A 25802-nucleotide genomic window follows, 5' to 3' on the forward strand; every position below is an offset into this window, starting at 1 on the left:
TTAGGGAGTGTTCTAATTTCATTCTTTTACATGTAGTTGTCCAGCTTTCCCAGCACCACTTACTGAAGAGGCTGTCTTTTCTCCATTGTATATTCTTGCCTCCTTTATCAAAGATAAGGTGACCATATGTGTGTGTCTGTTTTTGTGCCAGTACCATACTGTCTTGATTACTGGAGCTTTGTAGTACAGTCTGAAGTCTGGGAGCCTGATTCCTCCAGCTCTGTTTTTCTTTCTCAAGATTGCTTTGGCTATCCAGAGTCTTTTGTGTTTCCATACAAATTGTGAAATTTTTTGTTCTAGTTCTGTGAAAAATGCCACTGATAGTTTGATACGGATTGCACTGAATATGTAGGTTGCTTTGGGTAGTATAGTCATTTTCACAGTGTTGATTCTTCCAATCCAAGAACATGGTATATCTCTCCATCTATTTGTATCATCTCTCTTTCATCAGTGTCTTATAATTTTCTGCATACAGGTCTTTTGTCTCCTTAGGTAAGTTTATTCCTAGGTATTTTATTCTCTTTTATTGCAATGGTTTCAGATTTTTTAAACTGTTGCAAGAAATGGTTTCAAAAGTGATCTGAAAATCACTTTCAGATTTTTCATCATTATGGATAGGAATGCAAGAGATTTCTGTGCATTAATTTTGTATCCTGCTACTTTACCAAATTCATTGATTAGCTCTAGTAGTTCTCTGGTAGCATCTTTACGATTCTCTATGTATAGTATCATGTCATTTGCAAATAGTGACAGCTTTACTTCTTCTTTTCCGATTTGGATTCCTTTTATTTCTTTTTCTTCTCTGATTGATGTGGCTAAAACTTCCAAAACAATGTTGAATAATAATGGTGAGAGTGGGCAACCTTGTCTTGTTCCTGATCTTAGTGGAAGTGGTTTCAGTTTTTCACCATTGAGGACGATGTTGGCTTTGGGTTTGTAATATATGGCCTTTATTATGTTGAGGTAAGTTCCCTCTATGCCTTCTTTCTGGAGTGTTTTTATCATAAATGGGTGTTGATTTTGTCAAAAGCTTTCTCTGCATCTATTGAGATGATCATATGGTTTTTCTCCTTCAATTTGTTAATATGGTGTATCACATTGATTGATTTGCGTGTATTGAAGAATCCTTGCATTCCTGGGATAAACTCTACTTGATCATGGTGTATGATCCTTTTAATGTGCTCTTGGATTCTGTTTGCTAGCATTTTGTTGAGGATTTTTGCATCTATGTTCATCAGTGGTATTGGTCTGTACTTTTCTGTTTTTGTGACACCTTTGTATAGTTTTGGTATCAGGGTGATGGTGGCCTTGTAGAATGAGTTTGGGAGTGTTCCTCCGTCTGCTATATTTTGGAAGAGTTTGAGAAGGGTAGGTGTTAGCTCTTCTCTAAATGTTTGATAGAATTCCCCTGTGAAGCCATCTGGTTCTGGGCTTTTGTTTGTTGGAAGATTTTTAATCACAGTTTCAATTTCTGTGCTTGTGATTGGTCTGTTCATAATTTCTATTTCTTTCTGGTTCAGTCTCGGAAGGTTGTGCATTTCTAAGAATTTGTCCATTTTTTCCAGGTTGTCCATTTTAGTGGCATAGAGTTGCTTGTAGTAATCTCTCATGATCCTTTGTAATTCTGCAGTGTCAGTTGTTACTTCCCCTTTTTCATTTCTAATTCTGTTGCTTTGAGTCTTCTCCCTTTTTCTCTTGATGAGTCTGGCTAATGGTTTGTCAATTTTGTTTATCTTCTCCAAGAACCAGCTTTTAGTTTTATTGATTGTTGCTATCATTTCCTTCATTTCTTTTTCATTTATTTCTGATCTGATCTTTATGATTTCTTTCCTTCTGCTAACTTTGGGGTTTTTTTGTTCTTCTTTCTCTAATTGCTTTAGGTGTAAGGTTAGGTTGTTTATTTGAGATGTTTCTTTTTTCTTGAGGTAGGATTGTATTGCTATAAACTTCCCTCTTAGAAGTGCTTTTGCTGCATGCCATAGGTTTTGGGTCATCGTGTTTTCATTGTCATTTGTTTCTAGGTATCTTTTGATTTCCTCTTTGATTTCTTCAGTGCTCTCTTGGTTATTACGTAGTGTATTTTTTGTCCTCCGTGTGTTTGTATTTTTTACAGATTTTTTCCCTGTAATTGATGTCTAGTCGCATAGTGTTGTGGTCGGAAAAGATACTTGATATGATTTCAAATTTCTTAAATTTACCAAGACTTGACTTGTGACCTAAGATATGATCTATGCTAGAGAATGTTCCATGAGCACTTGAGAAGAAAGTGCATTCTGTTGTTTTTGGATGGAATGTCCTATAAATATCAATTAAGTCCATCTTGTTTAATGTATCATTTAAAGCTTGTGCTTCCTTTTTTATTTTCATTTTGGATGATCTGTCCATTGGTGAAAGTGGGGTGTTTAAGTCCCCTACCATGATTGTGTTACTGTCAATTTCCCCTTTTATGGCTGTTAGTATTTGCCTTATGTATTGAGGTGCTCCTATGTTGGATACATAAATATTTACAATTGTTATATCTTTTTCTTGGATTGATCCCTTGATCATTATGTAGTGTCCTTCTTTGTCTCTTGTAATGGTCTTTGTTTTAAAGTCTATTTTGTCTGATATGAGAATTGCTACTCCAGCTTTCTTTTGATTTCCATTTGCATGGAATATCTTTTTCCATCCCCTCACTTTCAGTCTGTATGTGTCCCTAGGTCTAAAGTGGGTCTCTTGCAAAGAGCATATATACGGGTCTTGTTTTTGTATCCATTCAGCCTGTCTGTGTCTATTGGTTGGAGCATTTAGTCCATTTACATTTAAGGTAATTATCGATATGTATGTTCCTATTACCATTTTCTTAATTGTTTTGGGTTTGTTATTATAGATTTTTTCCTTCTCTTGTGTTTCCTGCCTAGAGAAGTTCCTTTAGCATTTGTTGTAAAGCTGGTTTGGTGGTGCTGAATTCTCTTAGCTTTGGCTTGTCTGTAAAGGTTTTAATTTCTCTGTCAAATCTGAATGAGTTCTTTTCTGGGTAGAGTAATCTTGGCTGTAGGTTTTTCTCTTTCATCACTTTAAATATGTCCTGCCACTTCCTTCTGGTTGCAGAGTTTCTGCTGAAAGATAGCTTTTAACCTTATGGGGATTCCGTTGTATGTTATGTGATGTTTCTCCCTTGCTGCTTTTAATATTATTTCTTTGTATTTAATTTTGGATCGTTTTATTAATATGTGTCTTGGCATGTTTCTCCTTGGATTTATCCTGTATGGGACTCTCTGTGCTTCCTGGACTTGATTGACTATTTCCTTTCCTATAATAGGGAAGTTTTTCAACTATAATCTCTTCAAATATTTTCTCAGTCCCTTTCTTTTTCTCTTCTTCTTCTGGGACCCCTATAATTCGAATGTCGCTGCGTTTAATGTTGTCCCAGAGGTCTCTGAGACTGTCCTCAATTCTTTTCATTCTTTTTTCTTTATTCTGCTCTGTGAAAGTTATTTCCACTATTTTATCTTCCAGGTCACTTATCCGTTCTTCTGCCTCAGTTATTCTGCTATTGATCCCTTCTAGAGAATTTTTAATTTCATCATTTGTGTTGTTCATCATTGTTTGTTTGCTCTTTAGTTCTTCTAGATCCTTGTTAAACATTTCTTGTATTTTCTCCATTCTATTTCCAAGATTTTGGATCATGTTTACTGTCATTACTCTGAATTATTTTTCAGGTAGATTGCCTATTTCCTCTTCATTTGTTTGGTCTGGTGGGTTTTTATCTTGCTCCGTCATCTGCTGTGTATTTCTCTGTCTTCTCATTTTGCTTAACTTACTGTGTTTGAGGTCTCCTATTCTCAGGCTGCAGGTTTGTAGTTCCCGTTGTTTTTGGTGTCTGCGCCCAGTGGGTAAGGTTAGTTCAGTGGGCTGTGTAGGCTTCCTGGTGGAGGGTGCTCGTGCCTGTGTTCTGGTGGATGAGGCTGGATCTTGTTTTTCTGGTGGGCAGGACCGTGTCTGGTGGTGTGTTTTGAGGTGTCTGTGAACTTAGTATGATTTTATGCAGCCTCTCTGCTAATGGATGGGGCTGTGTTCCCATCTTGCTAGTTGTTTGACGTAGGGCATCCAGCACTGTAGCTTGCTGGTCACTGAGTGGAGCTGGGTCTTAGTGTTGAGATGGAGATCTCTGAGAAAACTTTTGTTGTTTGATATTACGTGGAGCTGGGAGGTCTCTGGTGGACCAGTGTCCTGAACTTGGCTCCTCCACCTCAGAGGCTGAGGCCTGACACTTGGCTGGAGCACCAAGACCCTGTCAGCCACACGGCTCAGAAGAAAAGGGAGAAAAAGAAAGAAAGAAAGAAAGAGAAAAACTAAAATAAAGTTATTAAAATAAAAAAATAATTAAAAATAAAAAAGTAATTAAAAAGAAAAAAGGAAGAGAGAGCAACCAAACCAAGAAACAACTCCACCAATGATTACAAGCACTAAAAACTATAGTAAAACAAACAAACAAACAAACAAAATGGACAGACAGAACCCTAGGGCAAATGGTAAAGGCAAAGGTATACAGACAAAATCACACAAAGAAGCATACACATACACACTCACAAAAGGAGAAAAAGGAAAAAAATATATATATTAAAAATAAAGGAAGAGAGCAGCCAAATCAATAAAGTAATATACCAGTGATGGTAAGCTATAAATACTTAACTAAGATAAACATAAAACCAGAAACAAATTAGATGCAGAAAGCAACCCCCAAGTCTACAGTTGCCGCCAAAGTCCACCGCCTCAGTTTTGGGATGATTTGTTGTCTCTTCAGGTATTCCACAGAAGCAGGGTACATCAATTTGATTGTGGAGATTTAATCCGCTGCTCCTGAAGCCGCTGGGAGAGATTTCCCTTTCTCTTCTTTGTTCTCCCAGTTCCTGGGATTCAGCTTTGGATTTGGCCCCGCCTCTGCGTGTAGGTTGCCTGAGGGCATCTGTTCCCTGCCCAGACAGGATGGGGTTAAAGTAGCAGCTGATTAGGGGGCCCTGGCTCACTCAGGCGGTTGGGGGGGGAGGGAGGGGTATCGAATGCGGGGTGAGCCTGCGGCAGCAGAGGCCAGCATGACATTGCAACAGCCTGAGGCATACCGTGTGTTCTCCTGGGGAAGTTGTCCCTGGATCATGGGACTCTGGCAATGGCGGGCTGCACAGGCTCCCAGGAAGGGGAGGTGTGCATAGTGACCTGTGCTTATACACAGGCTTCCTGGTGACTGCAGTAGCAGCCTTAGCATCTCATGCCCGTCTCTGTCGCTGATAGCCGCGGCTCACGCCAGTCTCTGGAGCTTGTTTAGGCGGTGCTCTGAATCCCTTCTCCTCGTGCACCCTGAAACAATGGTCTCTTGCCTCTTAGGCAGTTCCAGACATTTTCCTGGACTCCCTCCCGGCTAGCTGTGGTGCACTAGCCCCCTTCAGGCTGTGTTCACGCAGCCAACCCCAGTCCTCTCCCTGGGGTCTGACCTCCGAAGCCTGAGCCTCAGCTCCCAGCCCCTATCCGCCCCAGCGGGTGAGCAGACAAGTGTCTCAGGCTGGTGAGTGCTGGTCAGCAGTGATGCTCTGTGTGGGAATCTCTCCACTTCGCCCTCTGCACCCCTGTTGCTGCGCTCTCCTCCATGGCTCCGAGGCTTCCCCCCTGCCACCCCCCATCTGTGCCAGTGAAGGGGCTTCCTAGTGTGTGAAAACTTTTCCTCCTTAACAGCTCCTTCCCAGAGGTGCAGGTCCTGTCCCTATTCTTTTCTTTCTTTTTTCTTTTGCCCTACCCAGGTACGTGGGGACTTTCTTGCCTTTTGGCAAGTCTGAGGTCTTCTGCCAGCATTCAGTAGGTGTTCTGTAGGAGCTGTTCCACATGTAGATGTATTTTTGATGTATTTTTGGGGAGGAAGGTGATCTCCACATCTTACTCCTCCACCATCTTGAAGCTATCCCCCGATATTATTTTTGGATTGGAATTCTTTTTGAATAATACACTGAAAGTATCTTGGATAAACCCTGCATATCTATTCACTTGACAAATGGCCTCCAGTCTATTGCTGAACCACAAATATTCATAATGCATAGTCATTTTTTAAAATTTTTAACCTTTCTGCAAACCATTAACTCACCAGTAGCTTTTCTCCATGCTCCCTTAGAAAGAATGTCTTTTAAATGGAATATAAATTTCTGTTTTTCAGCAATCAATCCCACAAATATTAATCAAGTGCTCACTGCATGCAGGGAATTGTAGGTCATTTAAAGATGAGTCGGTGGCTTCACAGGCAAATTCTATCAAACATTTAGGGAAGAGCTAACACCTATCTTTCTCAAACTCTTCCAAAATATAGCAGAGGGAGGAACACTCCCAAACTCATTCTACGAGGCCACCATCAATCACACTGATACCAAAACCAGACAAAGATGTCACAAAGAAAGAATACTACAGACCAATACCACTGATGAACATAGATGCAAATATCCTCAAAAAAATACTAGCAAACAGAATCCAACAGCACATTAAAAGGATCATACACCATGATCAACTGGGGTTTATCCCAGGAATGCAAGGATTTTTCAATATACGCAAATCAATCAATGTGATACACCATATTAACAAACTGAAGGAGAAAAACCATATGATCATCTCAATAGATGCAGAAAAAGCTTTAGACAAATTTCAACACCCATTTATGATAAAAACTCCCCAGGAAGTAGGCAGAGAGGGAACCTACCTCAACGTAATAAAGGCCTATATGACAAACCCACAGCCAGCATCATTCTCAGTGGTGAAAAACTGAAACCATTTCCTCTAAGATCAGGAACAAGACAAGGTTGCCCACTCTTGCCACTGTTATTCAACATAGCTTTGGAAGTTTTAGCCACATCCGTCAGAGAAGAAAAAGAAATAAAAGGAATCCAAATTGGAAAAAAAGAAGTAAAACTGTCATTATTTGCAGATGACATGATACTATACATAGAGAATCGTAAAGATGCTACCAGAGAACTACTAGAACTAATCAGTGAATTTGGTAAAGTAGCAGGATACAAAATTAATGCATGGAAATCTCTTGCATTCCTATACACTAATGATGAAAAATTTGAAAGAGAAATTAAGGAAACACTCCCATTTACCACTGCAGCAAAAAGAATAAAATACCAAGGAATAAACCTACCTAAGGAGACAAAAGACCTGCATGCAGAAAATTATAAGACACTGATGAAAGAAATTAAAGATGATACAAACAGATGGAGAGATATACCATGTTCTTGGATTGGAAGACTCAACATTGTGAAAATGACTACCCAAAGCAATCTATAGATTCAGTGCAATCCGTATCAAACTACCACTGGCATTTTTCACAGAACTAGAACAAAAAATTTCACAATTTGTATGAAAACACAAAAGACCCCGAATTGCCAAAGCAATCTTGAGAAAGAAAAACGGAGCTGGAGGAATCAGGCTCCCAGACTTCAGACTGTACTACAAAGCTCCAGTAATCAAGACAGTATGGTACTGGCACAAAAACAGACACACACATATGGTCACCTTATCTTTGATAAAGGAGGCAAGAATATACAATGGAGAAAAGACAGCCTCTTCAATAAGTGGTGCTGGGAAAATTGGACAGGTACATGTAAAAGAATGAAATTAGAACACTCCCTAACCCCATACACAAAAATAACCTCAAAATGGATTAAGGACCTAAATGTAAGGCCAGACACTATCAAACTCTTAGGAAAAAACGTAGGCAGAACACTCTGTGACATAAATCACAGGACCCACCTCCTAGAGAAATGGAAATAAAACCCAAAATAAACAAATGAAACCTAATCAAACTTAAAAGCTTTTGCACAGCAAAGGAAACCATAAACAGGGCAATAAGACAACCCTCAAACTGGGAGAAAATATTTGCAAATGAAGCAACTGACAAAGGATTAATCTCCAAAATTTACAAGCAGCTCATGCAGCTCAATATCAAAAAGCAAACAACTCAATCCAAAAACTGGCAGAAGACCAAGTAGACATTTCTCCAAAGAAGATATACAGATTGCCAACAAACACATGAAAGGATGCTCAACATCACTAATCATTAGAGAAATGCAAATCAAAACTACAATGAGGTATCACCTCACAGAAGTCAGAATGACCATCATCAAAAAATCTACAAACAATAAATGCTGGAGAGGGTGTGGAGAAAAGGGAACCCTCTTGCACTGTTGGTGGTAATATAAATTGATACAGCCACTATGGAGAACAGTATGGAGGTTCCTTAAAAAACCAACTAGAACTACCATATGACCCAGCAATCCCACTATGGGGCATATACCTGGAGAAAACCATAATTCAAAAAGAGACATGTACCAAAATGTTCATTGCAGCTCTATTTACAATAGCCAGGACGTGGTAGCAGCCTAAGTGTCCATCAACAGATGAATGGATAAAGAAAATATGGTACATATATGCAGTGGAATATTACTGAGCCATAAAAAGAAATGAAATTGAGTTATTTGTAGTGAGGTGGATGGACCTAGAGTATGTCATACAGAGTGAAGTAAGTCAGAAAGAGAAAAACAAATACTGCATGCTAACATATATGTATGGAATCTAAAAAAAAAAAAAAAAAGAAGGTTCTGAAGACCCTAGGGGCAGGGCAGGAATAAAGACGCAGATGTAGAGAATGGACTTGAGGACATGGGGAGGGGGAAGGGTAAGCTGTGACAAAGTGAGAAAGTGGCATGGACATATATACACTACTAAACGTAAAATAGATAGGTAGTGGGAAGCAACCGCATAGCACAGAGAGATCAGCTCAGTGCTTTGTGATCACCTAGAGGGGTGTGTTAGGGAAGGTGGGAGGGAGAGGCAAGAGGGAGGAGATATGGGGATATATGTATACATATAGCTGTTTCACTTTGTTATAAAGCAGAAACTAACACACCATTGTAAAGCAATTATACTCCAATAAAGATGTTTAAAAAATAAATAATGACGAGTCAGGCACATATATAACTGTGGAGTCAGACAGCCTCGCTTCAGGTTCTGACCCTTCCACTTATTGGCTCTGAGGACTTGGGCATTAATTAGAAGCACTCTAAACCCCAGTTGCCGCATCTGTAAAACAGTAATGATAATATTATTCTTTAGTGTTCTTTTAAAGTGTAGATGAGCTAATATGTGTAAAGTGCTGAGCATGGTATCTGACTCAAAACTCAACCCAAGATGTTATTATAATAAGTGACTTAAGGAACTTATTTCTTATGAGAGACACAGAATGCACATAGATAACTGTGGTACAAGACGTTATAGGTAAGAACAGGAGAAGGCTATGAGCAAAGTGCTGGGCTGGTTCAGAGGAGAGAGAGAAAGCACATCCAGAAGGAATATCAAGAAAGTTCATTTCTACAAGTGAGGGATAGAAGGAGGAAGAGAAACCAGTGAGTGAGGCAGAGGGGGTCCAAGGCCCTGAGAAGGCTGCCATCACACAGCATGAGGTTGAAAATCGGTGGTCTGCAGGGCAAATTGGGTTCACAGGTAGGGTTCCTTTAGACCACTTAGGGTTTACAATTTTTTTTTTTAGCAAACATTTAAAAATTGGGTGAACTTATATAAAAACCCAAATTTCTAGTTTCTTTTGAAACATTAGAACATCTGGCAAATTAGGCTTGAAGCCTTGCTTGGCAAACTGCAGGACTGAGCTAAGTAGCAACTGCTGCTTTCTATGGAGCACAGATTCTCCAGCTTGCTGTGCCATCCTTCATGCCATATTGTATTGCCCACAATACATGGGGCTACTTCATGCATTTGTGTAACTTGCCCAGCCCCTGCACAGGTCATCAAAATATCTTTGAATTCCTGCTTATTTCACAAGAGGCGGTGTGGTGGTTGATGTTGAGTATCCAGATTAATATGTGGCTTCACCTCTGACCTGAAATCAGCTCATAGGATACTGGAGGATAGGATGTAAACATAGACCAGGTTGTGCCATGACCGACCATACAAGGAAACCAGAAGTACCACAATATGGGAACTGATTTTATGAGAAGTACAGAAAACATATGCTGGGGGAGCACAGAGAAAGGAAAGGTTATATAATGAAGGAGTGATATTTTAAAAATTCCTTTGGAAGTTTTAAAATTTTGGTCAAGAAAATAGTTTCCCAAACAAGTTGAAACATTCAGGCTTTCTGACTTACCTGACTATGGCAGCTCTAAGATGATAAACTAGTAGGCATGTAAGCCTGGGATGATAAATGTACCTGAGTCAGAATAATTTGAGGGACTCCAGAGAGGTCACTCAGATTCAGGAAGTATTGATTGTTGTGAAAGCGGCAGATAAGAAATCTTTTCCTTATGAGCTTGCTGATTACAATGTTCTCATGAGGTGCCCTCAACTCTTAACTTCATAGCGATGTTTTAAAAGCAGCATTTGGCTTTTATATATCTGATTTCTTTAGCGTAAAACAAAGCATGTGGTCACATTCAGAAGAAAGAATGGCATGTTACTGCTATTGCTGTAATGTGAGTAATGTCATGTGGTTGCAGTTTTACATCTGCTTTTTATTTTCATTTCATCTTAGCGAAAGAGAACTAATTGAAGCAATTTTTTTCTTAGGATCTGTGGTTTAACTGTGCATACCTTTCTGTATCCATCCCCTAACCCTCCAACAAATCAGGTAGTTCTTTCCACGTATTGTAAATCCCACCATAAAATTGAGTGATGTTCTATAATCTAGTTACCGTATTTCTTATTTGCAGCTGTGTTAGATTCCAGCTTTCGCCAGAAATATCCAGGATATAGATAGGAGTTATGTAAGCACTCAGTTGCGTAAATCCTTAGCAAATGGATTCAATAATAAATTCTATTCAGTTTGGCTCTTATAAAGAAGTATAATTTATTCATCTCTCATGCAATCAGTCTTACTAAATCTAGAATTCCAGTTCATCATTAGATGTTGTTTTCCTGGTTGGGAGAGAGTCTTCAGAAATGGCTCTTATCGTCATGAGGCATTTCTTTGTTAAGTCAACTAGTTTAATTGACTATAAAAGTCCTTCTCACTTGATGTATTTTCTTGTTCTTAAAATATTGATTTAGTTGTATACGATTTGGTAAGACCAACAAAAATGAACGAACATTTGAGGAAAATTGTAGGTGTATTAATCCCTTTTCTTGCCAAGAGAATACCGACCAACAATTAACTGTGTTTTGGTCTCTTGTTTCAATGTTAGCTAAACTTGAGGAAATATAAAACATGGTTTGACATGTAATCTTCAAAGATGTTTTACTATTGAGTTCAGGGATTTGTAGAGTTCCAATAACGGCCATGCTGTTCACTTGACCTCAGATTACTTACTATGCTGGTCAAGGGCAGGAACTGAGGAATCTTTTATGTATGCTAGTCACAAGCACAGAAATCTTATTGACCATCTGTTCATTTCAAAAAACTACAGAAGTATGCCACAAGAGCATGGATTTCTGAATTGAGGAATAGACAGGAAGTTACTTCAGACATCCTTGCCTCTGATGCTAACCTGGCAAATGTTCCCAGCTAAATCTGGGGAATTCTTGCTACCTATGTTTTACAGATTACTTTGAAGTTTTTGTTTATATTTCTTGGTTTTTCTATGTTAAGCCTCCTGTGTAGTCAAGATTTCTTTCATTTCATGGAAGTATTTCAAAATGATAAAAACAATCTGGCTGAAAGATTTTTTTTCTTTACTTTTAGTACTGCCAGGCAAATGATCCATCTGATGCCAGGAAATAGCAGTAGCCTATGGAAAAGTATACCATTAGCTTGAAAACACAGGGCACGCTGGCTTTATTTAGGCAGGTTTGTGTTTTTCTGGCCCTTAACTCATGCCTTATTTTCATATCAGATAACTTATGGAGGCATGAGTAATTTCCTCTGTATTTGGCTTTTAGAAATGAGTTTACTTAGCTTCAAAGACACCTGTTGGCTCAGTCAACACCACAGATATTTTTTTAAGGATGAACTTAGAATCCCTTGGCAATCAATTAGTCAAATCAACAAATACCTCTTGACCTCAGGGTCTGTTCTCTTCTTGTCGCTCCTTAGATATTCTGTGTATATCATGGAGAGCTTTTACTGAACTGAATTTTACTTTAACTGAATAAAAGCATTTCTGTATGACTCAGAAATATATAAACAATATGGATGGTCAGAGAATCTGCTCAAAACTTTCTACCAGAGGAAATCAAGCTGCTGCTTCTGATCAGGAAAACAGATGGTACTGATTGGCACTTTGATGTGACAATAGAACCTCTCCTGGCACCACGGAGCTTCTTGAATGTACCAATGAGCAATCTTTGCCAGAACCAGTGATTGCCTTTTCTTGCTCCCTCTTGGCCTCTGTTTTCATCACATGCTGTCCTTCAAATATTTGTACTATATGGTTATGCTATCAGAGACTGAGACTGAGGAAAGACGTTATATATCCTTGGATTTAATTGTGGAGAATTGCAGACTCATAAGCTTTCAGAGTTGAAAGAAACTTTCTTAGAAGAAATTGAGACCCAGAAAGAAAAAGTCACTTGCTTAATTAAAAGTACCCAGCTGCTTATACCAGCAGAACTGGGGCTAAAATCTCACCTTTAGACCAGTATCTTTTGGGTACAGAGAGTCACATTGTCAAAGCAGAATGAAAATAGCCTTGGTAGAATAATTTTTTGTTTTCTTAAAAATAAGAAATGACTTTTTATGCTTATGAAATCATTACATGTTTACTGTAGAAATTCAGGAAATACAAAAACATCTAAGAAAAATAAGATAAAATCATCAAGGTTTTTACCATCAGGTTAAATTTCCTTCCAGTCTGTTTCTCTACAGGTGCATGCACATACACACATACATACACAGTATACCAGTTAGAGTTCTGGGCAAGGAACAGAAAAAACACCCAACTTGGATTTTGAAGATAATGAGATGAAGGAACTATTTACAGATTTAAAGGAGCCAGTAAGAGATGTTGGGACACGTAGGACTAGCAACAGTGGGTAGGGAGAAGAAAAAGTGTATTGGAGCTTAGGGAGAGCTAGAGCTGTGGTAGAAGAATCTTCCAGGGTAGCTTCCTTGCCCCTTGTACCTATACAGTTATGACATGGACTGCAGCAAAAACTCCCACTGAAGAGGGATACCTGACACTGCTCTGCTGTGTTTCCTGTCTTACATCCTTCTGAGTAGACTGGCTCCAAGTGTGGCCTCTGTTTGCCTTTGAACATGAATATTCAGTTGAATCTAAGAAAAATCCCCTTAATGGGCACCTCAGGGATACATTGCTGCCCAAACCATAATGCCAAAGCAGTGAGGGGAAGGGGAAGATACCCCAAACTCTTCTTCTTCCTGCGCTCCAATCTCCTAACACTCCTCCCCTCTCATTGACTAAACCTAACCACAAGACAGAGGTCAAGGAGAAAGAGTAATTGTCCCAGCTTGCATCAGATGTTCATGACAGTTTATCATTCTTGTCTCGGTGGGCATTTGGCTCTGTGCATGAAGCTGTTCTGAACATTCATATACAAAGTTTGAGTCATACATTTTCATTTCTCTTGGATAGATTCACAGGAGTGGAACTTCTGAGTCATAGGATAGACAAGCATTTAACTTTTTTTTTCATTTTTATTTCTTTTTATTAAGACTAAGAAAATGAAATGAATAGGAAACATTGACAACCAGGAACATGAAGGCTTTGGCTGGTTTTTTTTTTTTTTTAACAACTTTATTAGAGTATAATTGCTTTACAATGTTATGTTAGTTTCTGCTTTATAACAAAGTGAATCAGCTATACGTATACATATATCCCCATATCCCCTCCCTGTTGCGTCTCCTTCCCACCCTCCCTATCCCACCCCTCTAGGTGGTCACAAAGCACGGAGCTGATCTCCCTGTGCTATGTGGCTGCTTCCCACTAGCTATCTATTTTACGTTTGGTAGTGTATATATGTCCATGCCACTCTCTCACTTTGTCCCAGCTTACCCTTCCCCCTCCCTGTGTCCTCAAGTCCATTCTCTATGTCTGCATCTTTATTCCTGTCCTGCCCCTAGGTTCTTCAGAGCCATTTTTTTTTTTAGATTCCATATATATGTGTTAGCATACGGTATTTGTTTTTCTCTTTCTGACTTACCTCACTCTGTATGACAGTCTCTAGGTCCATCCACCTGACTACAAATAACTCAATTTCATTTCTTTTTTATGGCTGAGTAATATTCCATTGCATGTATGTGCCACATCTTCTTTATCCATTCATCTGTCAATGGACACTTAGGTTGCTTCCATGTCCTGGCTATTGTAAATAGTGCTGCAATGAACACTGTGGTACATGACTCTTTTTGAGTTATGGTTTTCTCCGGGTATATGCCCAGTAGTGGGATTGCTGGGTTGTATGGTAGTTCTAGTTTTAGTTTTTTAAAGAACTTCCATACTGTTCTCCATAGTGGCTGTATCAATTTACATTCCCACCAACAGTGCAAGAGGGTTCCCTTTTCTCCACATCCTCTCCAGCATTTATTGTCTGTAGATTTTTTGACGATGGTCATTCTGACTGGTGTGAGGTGATACCTCACTGTAGTTTTGATTTGCATTTCTCTAGTGATTAGTGATGTTGAGCATCCTTTCATGTGTTTGTTGGCAATCTGTATATCTTCTTTGGAGAAATGTCTATTTAGGTCTTCTGCTCATTTTTCGGATTGGGTTGTTTGTTTTTTTTGATATTGAGCTACATGAACAAACATTTAACTTTTTAAGAAACTGTCAAACAGTTTTCCAAAGTGGTTGTGCCATTGTATACTGACACCAACAACATGTGAGAGTTTGCTTTTTCTATACTTCTCCAACGTTTAGTTTTAACAAACATTTTCATGTGGGTCATTCTAGTGGCTAGTGATACGTCATTGGGATTTTAATTTGCATTTCCCTGATGACTTAATGATGTTGAGGACTTTTTCATGTACTTATTTATCACTTATGTTATCATCTTTATAAAATATCTGTTCAAGTCATTTTAGAACTAGATTTTTAAATATTATTGATTCTTAGTGAACTAAGTGAACTGTGTGAGTTCCTTGTATATACTGGATACAAGTCCTGTGTCAGATTTGTGTGGTTTATTTTTCTCTCTGTCTGTGGCTTTTCTATTTTCTTAGTGGTGGCTTTGGATAAGTAAAATTTAAAAATATTGATGAAGTCTGGTTTACAAATTTTTTCTTTCTGTTTTTCTTTTTTTTTGCCTAGCCAGTGATTTAAAAAAACATAGTTGTAGATTATTTAAAATGTCCTTTAAAAAAAAAGATTTCTATTTAAAAATGAAATACAATTTGAGTGTTCTTCCGGCACTATATTCCATAGACTGAATGTATGCTCACCAAATTCATATGTTGGAATCTAATCCCCAGTGTGATTGTGTTTGGAGGGGAGGCCTTTGGGAGTAATTTGGTCATGGAGATGGAGCCCTCATAAATGGTTTAAGTGCCCTTATAAAAGAGACCCAGAGGGCTTCTTTGTCCTTTTTATTATGTGAGGACACAGCCAGAAGATGGCCGTTTAGGAACTAGGAAGCAGGCCTTCACTAGATACAGAATCAGCCTGAGCCTTGATCTTGGATTTCCAAGCCTTCAGAACTGTCAGAAATACATGTCTGTTGTCTATAAGTCACACTGTCTGTGGTATTCTGTAATAACAGCTCAAACAGACTGAGACAATGTGTATCCTACTTCAAAGTGGGCCATAAAATACTGGATGCTTCAAGCTGCAAGGAGACCTTGATACCATCTATTCCAAACTCCTCCCTAACATTAGGTTTCCTTCTTAAAGATATTGCCGATCATAATTCACCCTCTGGTTGCTTCTAGAGATTGAGGGCTACAGAAGTGAGTCCCCTTGTGGGGAAAATAAGATGTAAAAGAGTCACTTCTTGAAATTGAGATACTCTTTTTAATAGTCTCCTCAGTAGAATTTTATACAATATGAATTTCATTGGTGTGATCACTGAGAACCAAAATTACAGTCTATTGGCCAGTGCTTATCCAGCTTCAGGATTGTAGTTTGTGTTGGGATACAGGGTGGGACCAGTCCGGGTCCATGTCTGGGCCGTGACAGTGTGGTAAGTGCAGTGAGGGAACATGCGGCATGACTGCAGAATAATTGCCCTTCTTGGGTATGTCAGGAAATATTTTATAGTGAAAACGTGTTTGTGCTGAGCTCAAAAAAGAGTAGGAGTCTCTATGAGGAGCTGGAAGGAGGAAGTGTAGAGGGTGGAGAACTAGCAGTGGTGAGTATTGCCGAGGCTTTGGGTCAGAGACCCAAGTAATGGGAGATGAGCCTGAAGGGCCGGGAAGGGGTGAGAACTTTGCACTTTAAGTTGATAGTTCTCAAATTTTCGAGCAGTTGTGCTTCAGGTGGTCAGTCCTCAGTCCTTACCTATTGAGTCAGAGTCTCCAGGGTGGAGGATGGGCCTTTGAATATTATCACAGACTCTGTATGTGAGACTGAAGACCACTGGAGTTTGAAAACTACTAGTTGAAGTGAATGATGAAGCAGTGAGAAAGAGAGAAGGGCCTTGATTAAAGAGGTATTAAAAGTGAAACGGTGACTATTCTTGATCAACTCTATGTAAGGAATGAGAATGTGGGAGGATTCTGCTTAAGCAACTGTAAAAATGTCATTTATACCAGTTACCTCATAGCAACACAGAGTAGGAAATCTGTGGAGGAAATGTAAGAAGTTTAGTTACAGATACAGGGCCAGCTTACTGTCAAGAAATACCCATTTAAATCACCTAGAAATAATACTAACTTTGGGAGGATATGGGTCTGTCAATTCAAATATTGCTGATAATAATGAGATGCTTTCCTCATATAGTGCTTATTCTTTTCAAAGGACATATTCAGCTCATATATTTTTTTTTAAATTAATTAATTAACTTGGCTGTGTTGGGTCTCCATTGCTGCACGCAGGCTTTCTCTAGTTGCAGCGAGCGGGGGCTACTCTTTGTTGTGGTGCGCGGGCTTCTCATTGCAGTGGCTTCTCTTGTTGCGGAGCATGAGCTCTAGGCGTGTGGGCTTCCGAAGTTGGGGCACGTGGGCTCAGTAGTTGCGGCTTGCAGGCTCTAGAGCGCAGGCTCAGTAGTTGTGGCATGCGGGCTTAGTTGCTCCATGGCATGTGGGACCTTCCCAGACAAGGGCTCAAACCTGTGTCCCCTGCATTGGCAGGCGGATTCTTAACCACTGTGCCACCAGGGAAGTCCCTCATATTTGTTAGGTACTAAGATTTGCTGCATGCCTGCGATGTACTGTGATGACTTTTGGGCTAGATATTATTATTATCATTTTGCTGATGAAACTGAAGTTCAGAGAGGTTCATTGATTCCCCTAAGGCCGTCTCAGTCAGGAACCAGGTACAGCCAGGGTTCAAAACTCCTGACTTTACCAAGCTCAGTTCTCTTTTCACTGTTACATAGCTGCCTCTCATAACATAGATGGGCATTTTTTTATAATTTATTTATGATGAACTTGAAGTCCAGAAAAGCTGATTTGCCCAAGATTCCAAGCTGATAAGTACAGAGCAGGGATCAGAGCCGAGGTCCCTGCTTCCCAGCCACTGCTCTTTTCACTCTAACTTCCTGCTTTTCAGGTGATTGAGTTTATTTCCTTACTTGTTTAGTATAGTTGGACCTTTTCTCCCTCAAGTAGGAAGAGTTTAGAGAATTATAAATATTGAAGGGAAGAAATATTGTTTGAGAAGCAAAGCCAGCATTCAGGGCTCAGTTGCTCTGGAACAATGTGTGATGGTATAGTTTCAGCCTGTGCATGAAATTTTTTTTTTTTAAATTAGGAACCTGACCTTAATGGTGATGATGGAAATACAGAAATAACTCCAGGAGAAAAGGTACTTCGGAATACCAAAGAGCAACGGGATCAGCAGAATCGGTTGAGAGAGATAGATGAAAAGCTAAGAAAGATGAAGGAAAATGTGGTAAAACTTTTTTTATTTAAAGTAACCAGTGACTGTGTTAAAAATGTTCCAGTTTTCTTTGACTGATTTATGACTGTTTTTATGTGTTACATCAGGCAAGAAAGCTAACATGGGTATTTGTCAGTAAGGATTTGAATAAAGGCTAAAAGTAGAACTCATAGAACTTAAAGTAGTATTATAATTAATTTATATGACATAATAAACCTGTGAAAGGTGATCTGAAGTCAGAATAATCATCCATATGCCTAATATTCTGTGTCTGAAAGACATATGTTCTTTGTTTGTGTGGAAAAATTTGGTAGTTATTCTCTATAAAATCATCTTTATATGTTGGTCTTAAAGCTTAAATATTCCCATTTTTGGTTCATAATTCATAATATATTATTACTCAATATTAATACATTCTAAATCCATCTTGAGCCTATTTCATGTTTTAATTGCTTGCCATTTAAAGACGTATTATTGCTGATGAGAGAAAACTCTCAAATCAACTAAATTGTGAGCTGGTTGATATTCTGAACCTATTAGAAATGCTCTATAATATTACGATTTTCCAGCTACCCAGAGAATGTTTCTAAATTTTGGCTACATATTTAATTTTGGCGTTTACCTAAAATTAAACATGATGAGGCTGACCTTGTGATTCTACCTACATCCTCTCTCCTTGGGCTGGTCTTATCATAATTGCAGTCCCTACTTTCTGTCTCCTACTAAATCCTGTTCTCTTGCGTGATCTTCAGGCCTCATGAAGTTTTAACCAGTACTTCTGATTTGTGGCCATATCTTACCACTGTTCCTTATGACTCTTTGAAAATCTTTTCTTTCTTGTCCCTACTTGTATCACCCTCTCTCAGCATTGTCACCTCCTGTCCAGCTGCTTATAACCTGGTCACTCTCTTCTCTCATTATTCCATTTTGTATGCTGCCCCATGAGAGTTAGCATCAGGTAAGTACTTTTGATTAAATTCTGGTCTCCTCAGAGCTCTCTATGAGTGTCCATCATTCCTCACTGAGGTTCTTCACCCCTCATGGTCACGTCCAGCTGAATTGCTCTTCCCATTTGCCAGCCATGGACAACAGCACTGACTCGGACCTAAAGGGTATCTAGGTCTACCTAATGAGAGTCAGGCAACAGATCTAGAGGGAATGAATGCATTGTGCTTCTCTTTATCATTCATTTTTGTTTACTTTTCATGGGAAATTTAATGGAATTATATTTCAGGGAGACCTCTATTCTTATTTTCTCAGGGTTTTTTTTTTTTTCTCCTTGAGTGTGATGATATGGGGAAGAAGTAAAAGAAGTAGGGATGGTTAGGAAGTGCATAGGGGTTCTTTGCCCTTGGCCAGTAGTTGTGGGGTGGTTGGTGAGGCATTGAAAACTTGATGTGGTAAATACAATGTTTGTGGTTTGACTGGTTTTGAAAACTGTTGGCACTTCTCATCCCAGACCTACCAATCCCAGGTAGGCAAAGCCTGTCATTCTCCATAATTCAGTTCTCCTGATTTCTGACCATTTGTCCTATGCCTTGGACACGTATCCATTCTTTTCTACCATGTCTCTATAAATTATTTAATTTTTGACTCAAAAGCTGGGTCCTTTAGAAAATCTTACATTTTATTCCAGTGTCATATGATGGTTGGCTAGACTTAAAGAGATATGATAAATATCAAGAGTTGGTTGTTGTCTAAGTGGAAAAGAATAATATAAATACAGAAGAGCAAAAAAAAAAAAAAGGAACAATTATTGTGTATCTACTATGTGCCAAACACTGTTGCAAATAGTTTACAATTTATTGACTTACCTAATCTTTACAACCACTCTGTGAGGTAAACACTCCTGTCCTCATTTTATGGATGAGGAGATGGAGACACAGAGAGGTTGAGTAACTTCCTCAGGGTTGTAGAGCTAGTGAGAGGAAGAGATAGGGGTTAAATGATTAGCTTTTAACAGCCATGCTATACTGCCTTTCTGGTACTTACTGGCTTTTCCTTTCTGATTAATATTGTCTTTTCATTAAAGTGTGGTACATTTGTTATAACCAGTAATATTCATTGGCAAATGTTTGGAATCCCTTGTATAAATGATAATTCCACATTTTTGTGTGTCAGCACTTTCAGAAACTGGTCTCTGGTAGATACAGGCCCATGAGTAATGATCTGTATTGTCTTTATGTTTTAATTGCTTATTGTTTCATAATGGCCTATGGAATAGACTGTGTACTGTGTGTGTACTTTTGAGGGACGATCCTGTGTCTGCTTCAAACTCTTTAAAGCTCTTTGTACCTCATAGAATTCTAGGTACTTTGTGGATGAGAAATCTGGAGACCCCAGTCTTAGTTTCAGTGGTGTCAGTAGCCTGCTCTGTTACCTTGAATAAGTCACTCAGTCTCTTAGACACTTAGTTTTATAACTTTAAAATCAAGGGAGTGAGGCTAGATGACCTCTGTCCTTTTGCTTGTGGTTCTGGCGTACTTATTTTTGGTGAGAGATGGTGTTACTTATAGTATCTAAGGCTCAGTTTGTGTGCTTCCTAAATATTTAGTATTAATTGGTTTAAATTTTCTGTTGAAAGTTGCTTTTGGAAATTTAGTAACACTTTTCAGGAGAATATGACATTGTCTTTTATATATATAGAAAAGTTAGCCTGTTGCCTACAGACCAAAGACTATGTTTTCTGAATGATATAGCTTCTAGAAATGGCTAATTTTGTCTTATTCTCCCTGTTGCAATGGAACATTGTTTCCAGATCAATGATTTGGGTGAAAGAAGTAATCTGTGGCCATTGAATTGGTGATTAAAGGATCAAATCTAAGTACAACTACTCTTAGGGATAGAAGGGGGAAAGAGTGAGCTAAGGGGCAATGCAGGAGCCCTGTGGGGTGCTCCTGGAGCCACCTGGATCCCAGGATTGATTTGTGAGTAAAGGCTGGAAAAGTGACTTAATCCTTTGTTTCCGATTGTAGCTTGAGGCTGTTGATGCACATTTACATTGGTCAAGATTGGTGGAGGAAGTGGATTTGATTTAATCTGGAGGTGGTGGTGGTGGTATTGGTATCAGTGGATCCTGCTTTTAGGAGCTAGGGGAAGTAGGCACAATGAAATGCGGGTGAGGTTCAAAATATACTATGAAATTCAGTGAGCATGCAGGGGCCTGAGCATCAGCTGCATAAGTAGAGGCAGAATGAGTAATGGCTACTAGAAGCAGCATATGTGAAACAAATCTTTTGGATTCACTCAGAATGAGTCAGCACTATAATGTAGCTGCTGTGCTACACATGAAGGAAGAGGTGAGCAAAGCTGATCATACTTGGATAGTAGAAGGACAAGGATAAAGAAGGTATGAAAACCAGCTCATGTGAAGGGTTGTTGAGGAGGCTGAGTGTGTTTATTCAGCCTGGTGAAGAAAAGACATGCACGTGTGTATGTGTGAGAGTATGTGTGTGTGTATGTGTGAGAGTGTGTGTGTGTGTGTGTGTGTGTGTGTGTGTGTGTTGTGGGGAAGGAGGGGATGGATGGTTTGGTAGAAAAATCACTCATGAAAACTTCCCGAAGAGATTTGAAGGACTAACATTTGAAGTATTATTTTTATTCTTTATAGTATAGGGAAAAAAGCATGGTGATTGGGAAGCTACAAAGCAACAGATTTCTGCTAAATACTAAGGAAGAAAGTTAGAATGATCTCAGTGGGAGTGATCTTTCAAAGGGCAAGGATTTCAAATTAGGCTGGAGTGACACCTGCTAGGTAGCTGTAGGGAGGGTTTAAGTATTAAGTCCCATTCCTGGGCACATGTCTGGAAAAGATGAAAACTCTAATTTGAAAAGATACACGCACCCCAATGTTCATAGCGCACTATTCACAATAGCCAAGACATGGAAGCAGCTTAAATGTCCATCAATAGATGAATAGGTAGGGGCTTCCCTGGTGGCGCAGTGGTTAAGAATCTGCCTGCCAATGCAGGGGACACGGGTTCGAGCCCTGGTCTGGGAAGATCCCACATGCCGCGGAGCAACTAAGCCCGTGCGTCACAACTACTGAGCCTGCGCATCTGGAGCCTGCGCTCCGCAACAGGAGAGGCCGCGACAGTGAGAGGCCCGCGCACCGCGATGAAGAGTGGCCGCCGCTCGCTGCAACTAGAGAAAGCTCTCACACAGAAACGAAGACCCAACACAGCCATAAATAAATAAATAAATAAATAAATAATTTATTAAAAAAAATAGATGAATAGGTAAAGAAGATGCAGTACATATATGCAATGGAATATTACTCAGCTGTGAAAAAGAATGAAATAATGCCATTTGGAGCAATATGGATGGACCTAGAGATTATCATCCTAAATAAGTAAGTATTAGTCAGAAGTAATATTAGTTAATATTAATTTGCAATATTATTAATTAAGAAGTATTAGTCTAAGTAAGTCAGACAGAGAAAGACAAATATCATATGATATTACTTACATGTGGAATCTAAAAAATGATATGAAGGAACTTATTTACAAAGCAGAACTAGACTCACAGACAGAGAAAACAAACTATGGGGAAAGGGAGGGGGGAGGAAGGTATAAATTAGGAGTTTGGGATTAACGTATACACACTACTATATATAAAATAGATAAACAACGAGGACCTACTGTATAGCACAGGGAACTATATTCAGTATCTTGTAATAAGCTATAATGGAAAAGAATATGAAAAAGAATATATATATATATATATATATATATATATATATATATATATATATGAATCATTTTGTTGTACACCTGAAACTAACACAACATTGTAAATCAGCTATACTCCAAAAAAAAAAAAAAGTGGCTGGATGGTAGGTCAGTTTCTCCAGCACAGGTATGCAGCTTGTGTATGGTGAGCATGTGAAGGTGCTGTGCTTTGAGCTGTTTTTCACATGTTGGGGGAGGATTTGTGCTGAGCCATTCACCTCTCACCTAGTTGGTTCCCATGGGGTTAGGAGTATTGGCTTTGACCATGATCTGTCAGGCTAACTACTTGTGTGGAGATAATTTGAGGTAATAGAATTAGGAGAAAATGGAAGTAGCCATATTCATAGAGTAGGCAACAAACCCCACAAATACCCTCTCCATCATTTGCCATACAGTACCCTCTGGTACCTCTAATCCCATCTAGCTCTGAGAGTCACTTTCCCTTGTTTTGGTGCTCTATAGGCTTCTCTGCCCACTCAGTCTTCTAACCCCACTCTGCTTTTTATTACCTCCCTGGGTTATAGTTCCGTTATGTAAGCTTCTATACATGGGACATAGTGGTTAAGAGCCAAACTGCTTGGGTTTGAATCTCAACTCTGTAGTTACTCTCTGTGTGACCTTGGGCAGGTCTCCTGACCTCTCTGTGCTTCAGTTCCTAGATCTGAAAAATGGGGAGAGTTGTAATTAATACCTACCTCATAGGCTGATATGAGGATTAAATTAGTTAACATACATAAAGTGTTTTGAACAGGGTCTGACACGTTTTAAGTGCTATGTAAATTGCACTTAAATTGTTATTATTGTTGTTACTAACATTATTAATATGGCATTTACATAAGCTTGTTTCTATGATAAGGAAGGGGAAGGGTATAGTATAGAGGATGAAATTGAAGACAGAGGGATATGCCTTGGAGAAGAATCAAGATGCCCTTTTCCTGACTCAGGATGAAAGAAAGGAAGGATGGCCTAGAAGGTTCAGAGATGAAGAGAAGGTGAGAGAGGTCATGTCTGAATGTTCTCTATTTACTCTGTAAATTAGAGGTCAAGCCATATGATCAGAATGAGAGGTAGAGTGGGGATAGGGCCTTGAAGCAGGGTAGGAAAGGATGGGAATAGACCTTGTGAGGGTTAGAAAGAAACAGTGGTAAACAATGAAGACTGCCCAGCTGAGGCTGGAAACCCCTGCTATAAAATGGTGCCAGCCAGTAAGGTTTGGAGTCTTCTCTAACGGCCCTCAGCAGTCCACCAAAAATGGAGAAAATGGGTTGTGAATTGAGGCAGGGATGAGAAGAGGAAGGGTGATTGCAGTGGAAGATCAAAGAGGCAAGGGAATTGGTGGTACGTATGAGACCATAACTAAAATTAAAAAAAGAACAAATGTCATATGTATACCCCAGATAGCAGCTGGGACCCCTTTGCCCTTCTTTGACCTGGCTTCATAACATATATACCATAATAGAATCCCATACTGCCATCAAAAGAATGAGGTAGATCTGTGTAACTTGGAAAGATGTCTGTGATATCATATTAAGGAAAAAGTGCCTTTTGCGTAAGACAATGATCAGTATTATACCATTTTTATAAACAAAAAAAGTCATAGAAAAATCCTGGAATATATGTACCAAATGCTTAAGAGTGCTTACTTTTAGTGGGGATAGGATGGATGGGGAGGTGAAAAAGGAAATTCGCTTTTTATAACATACTCTATTTAAAGGGAAAAGTGTGTTGGGATTATGGGTGATATTTATATTATTTCTGCTACTTTTCTTTATCTTCTAACTTTCAGTAATCTACATGTATTGCATTTGTAAACAGAATTAATGTTTAAATATATGGAATGCATTGATGCATACAAAAGATCGCTACTTATTGTCTCTCAGTAAGTGGTGTTTATGCATTTAGAAAAATAGAGTGGGTCACAAGGAATAATGTTCAGCTTCACCAGACCAGTGATTAAAATTCATATTCAAGCAACGTTTAGGCACTCTGTACATTTACCAGACCAGCAAAAACAATGATAAATGTGATATAATTATATGTTAGTAGGAGAGGTGTGGACAGTGATATGTGAACATTATGGGTAGCTCTTTAAATTGGTTATCTTTCCCTCTGGAAAGCAACGGGTCAATTGTTATAGCAACAGCTCTTACGCTTTTTATATTTTATATTTATATTTTTATATTCCAAAGAATATTTTAGGAATATTTCCAAAGAAATAACACCCAAGCAAAACCAAACCAAACCAAACCAAACAAGAAACAACTTAAATGCTCTCAAATAGAATGTCAAAGCATTTATAGCATCTTAACCCATTTAATACTATGATGGGATAGTAAAAGTGACAAGTATATGAATTTTGTCAAGAAAGGACTTTTAATTGGGAATGAGTGATACAAAACATAAAAATAAAAATTCTAGATAGATTCTAAGTATCAACTATAACTGTGTAATGTATTTATATATATATACTGACAACAACCTGAAGGGAAGTAGAATATGTATTAATAGCTTAGCTTTATTTTTCTACTTTCTATTAAAATTCCTTTATTCCTAAAGAAAGGGGAGTCATAACTGAGGCAATTCTATTATTTCTTTGTTTTATTTATACACATTTTAATCCTTTAGTGTAATGATGAACTTTTTGGGTAATGTAAAGAAATAATAACTCATGTTTGGTCTAATTTTTCTGAGGTATTGAGTATTCCATTGCGATAATAAAACTAAGGGGATTTTTTAAAAAACAAAGAACATCTTTAACTTCTTGGATTACGTAAAAATGCCATTAATGAAGTTGCATAATAATTCTAGCTTTCACAAATCAAAAGAATTCAATTTTAGTTTTTTCATTTTCCAAGAAAGAATCGTCAATATGATCTATCTCATTGACTCCTTTAATGATAAAATATTCTCAAGGATGTTTTGTTAGTATTGGTGGGAAAAGCTTTCCACAGTTCCATTCATTCTAAATGCACTGACCGTACTTTTTAGGTCTTTATTGATTCTCTTCTCTCTTTTTGATTCTCTGTTTGAACTTAATTCATTTTTTTCATCATTTGAAGTCTCTACTATTTCTTTCTACATTCTTTCCCTTTTCGGTTTCCTGGAAACCACTGAG

At 38.6% G+C, this 25802-nt stretch overlaps 1 protein-coding gene across 1 annotated transcript in view; it reads left to right on the forward strand.

The window, feature by feature from the left end:
• The window catches only part of FSIP1 (fibrous sheath interacting protein 1), a gene marked incomplete at its 5' end in the record, with an annotated part of 64760 nt that extends 46709 nt beyond the window's left edge, over nucleotides 1-18051 (forward strand). Inside the window, one exon of the mRNA XM_081229046.1 lies at nucleotides 17829-18051. Within this exon, the coding sequence (XP_081085172.1) occupies nucleotides 17829-18035 (207 nt within the window). The 3' untranslated portion in view covers nucleotides 18036-18051. The remainder of the gene's footprint in view (nucleotides 1-17828) is intronic.
• Between the last annotated feature and the right edge of the window lie 7751 nt (nucleotides 18052-25802).

This window comes from Mesoplodon bidens (assembly GCF_964165515.1).
Source record: "Mesoplodon bidens genome assembly, chromosome: 3".
NCBI lineage: Eukaryota > Metazoa > Chordata > Mammalia > Artiodactyla > Ziphiidae > Mesoplodon > Mesoplodon bidens.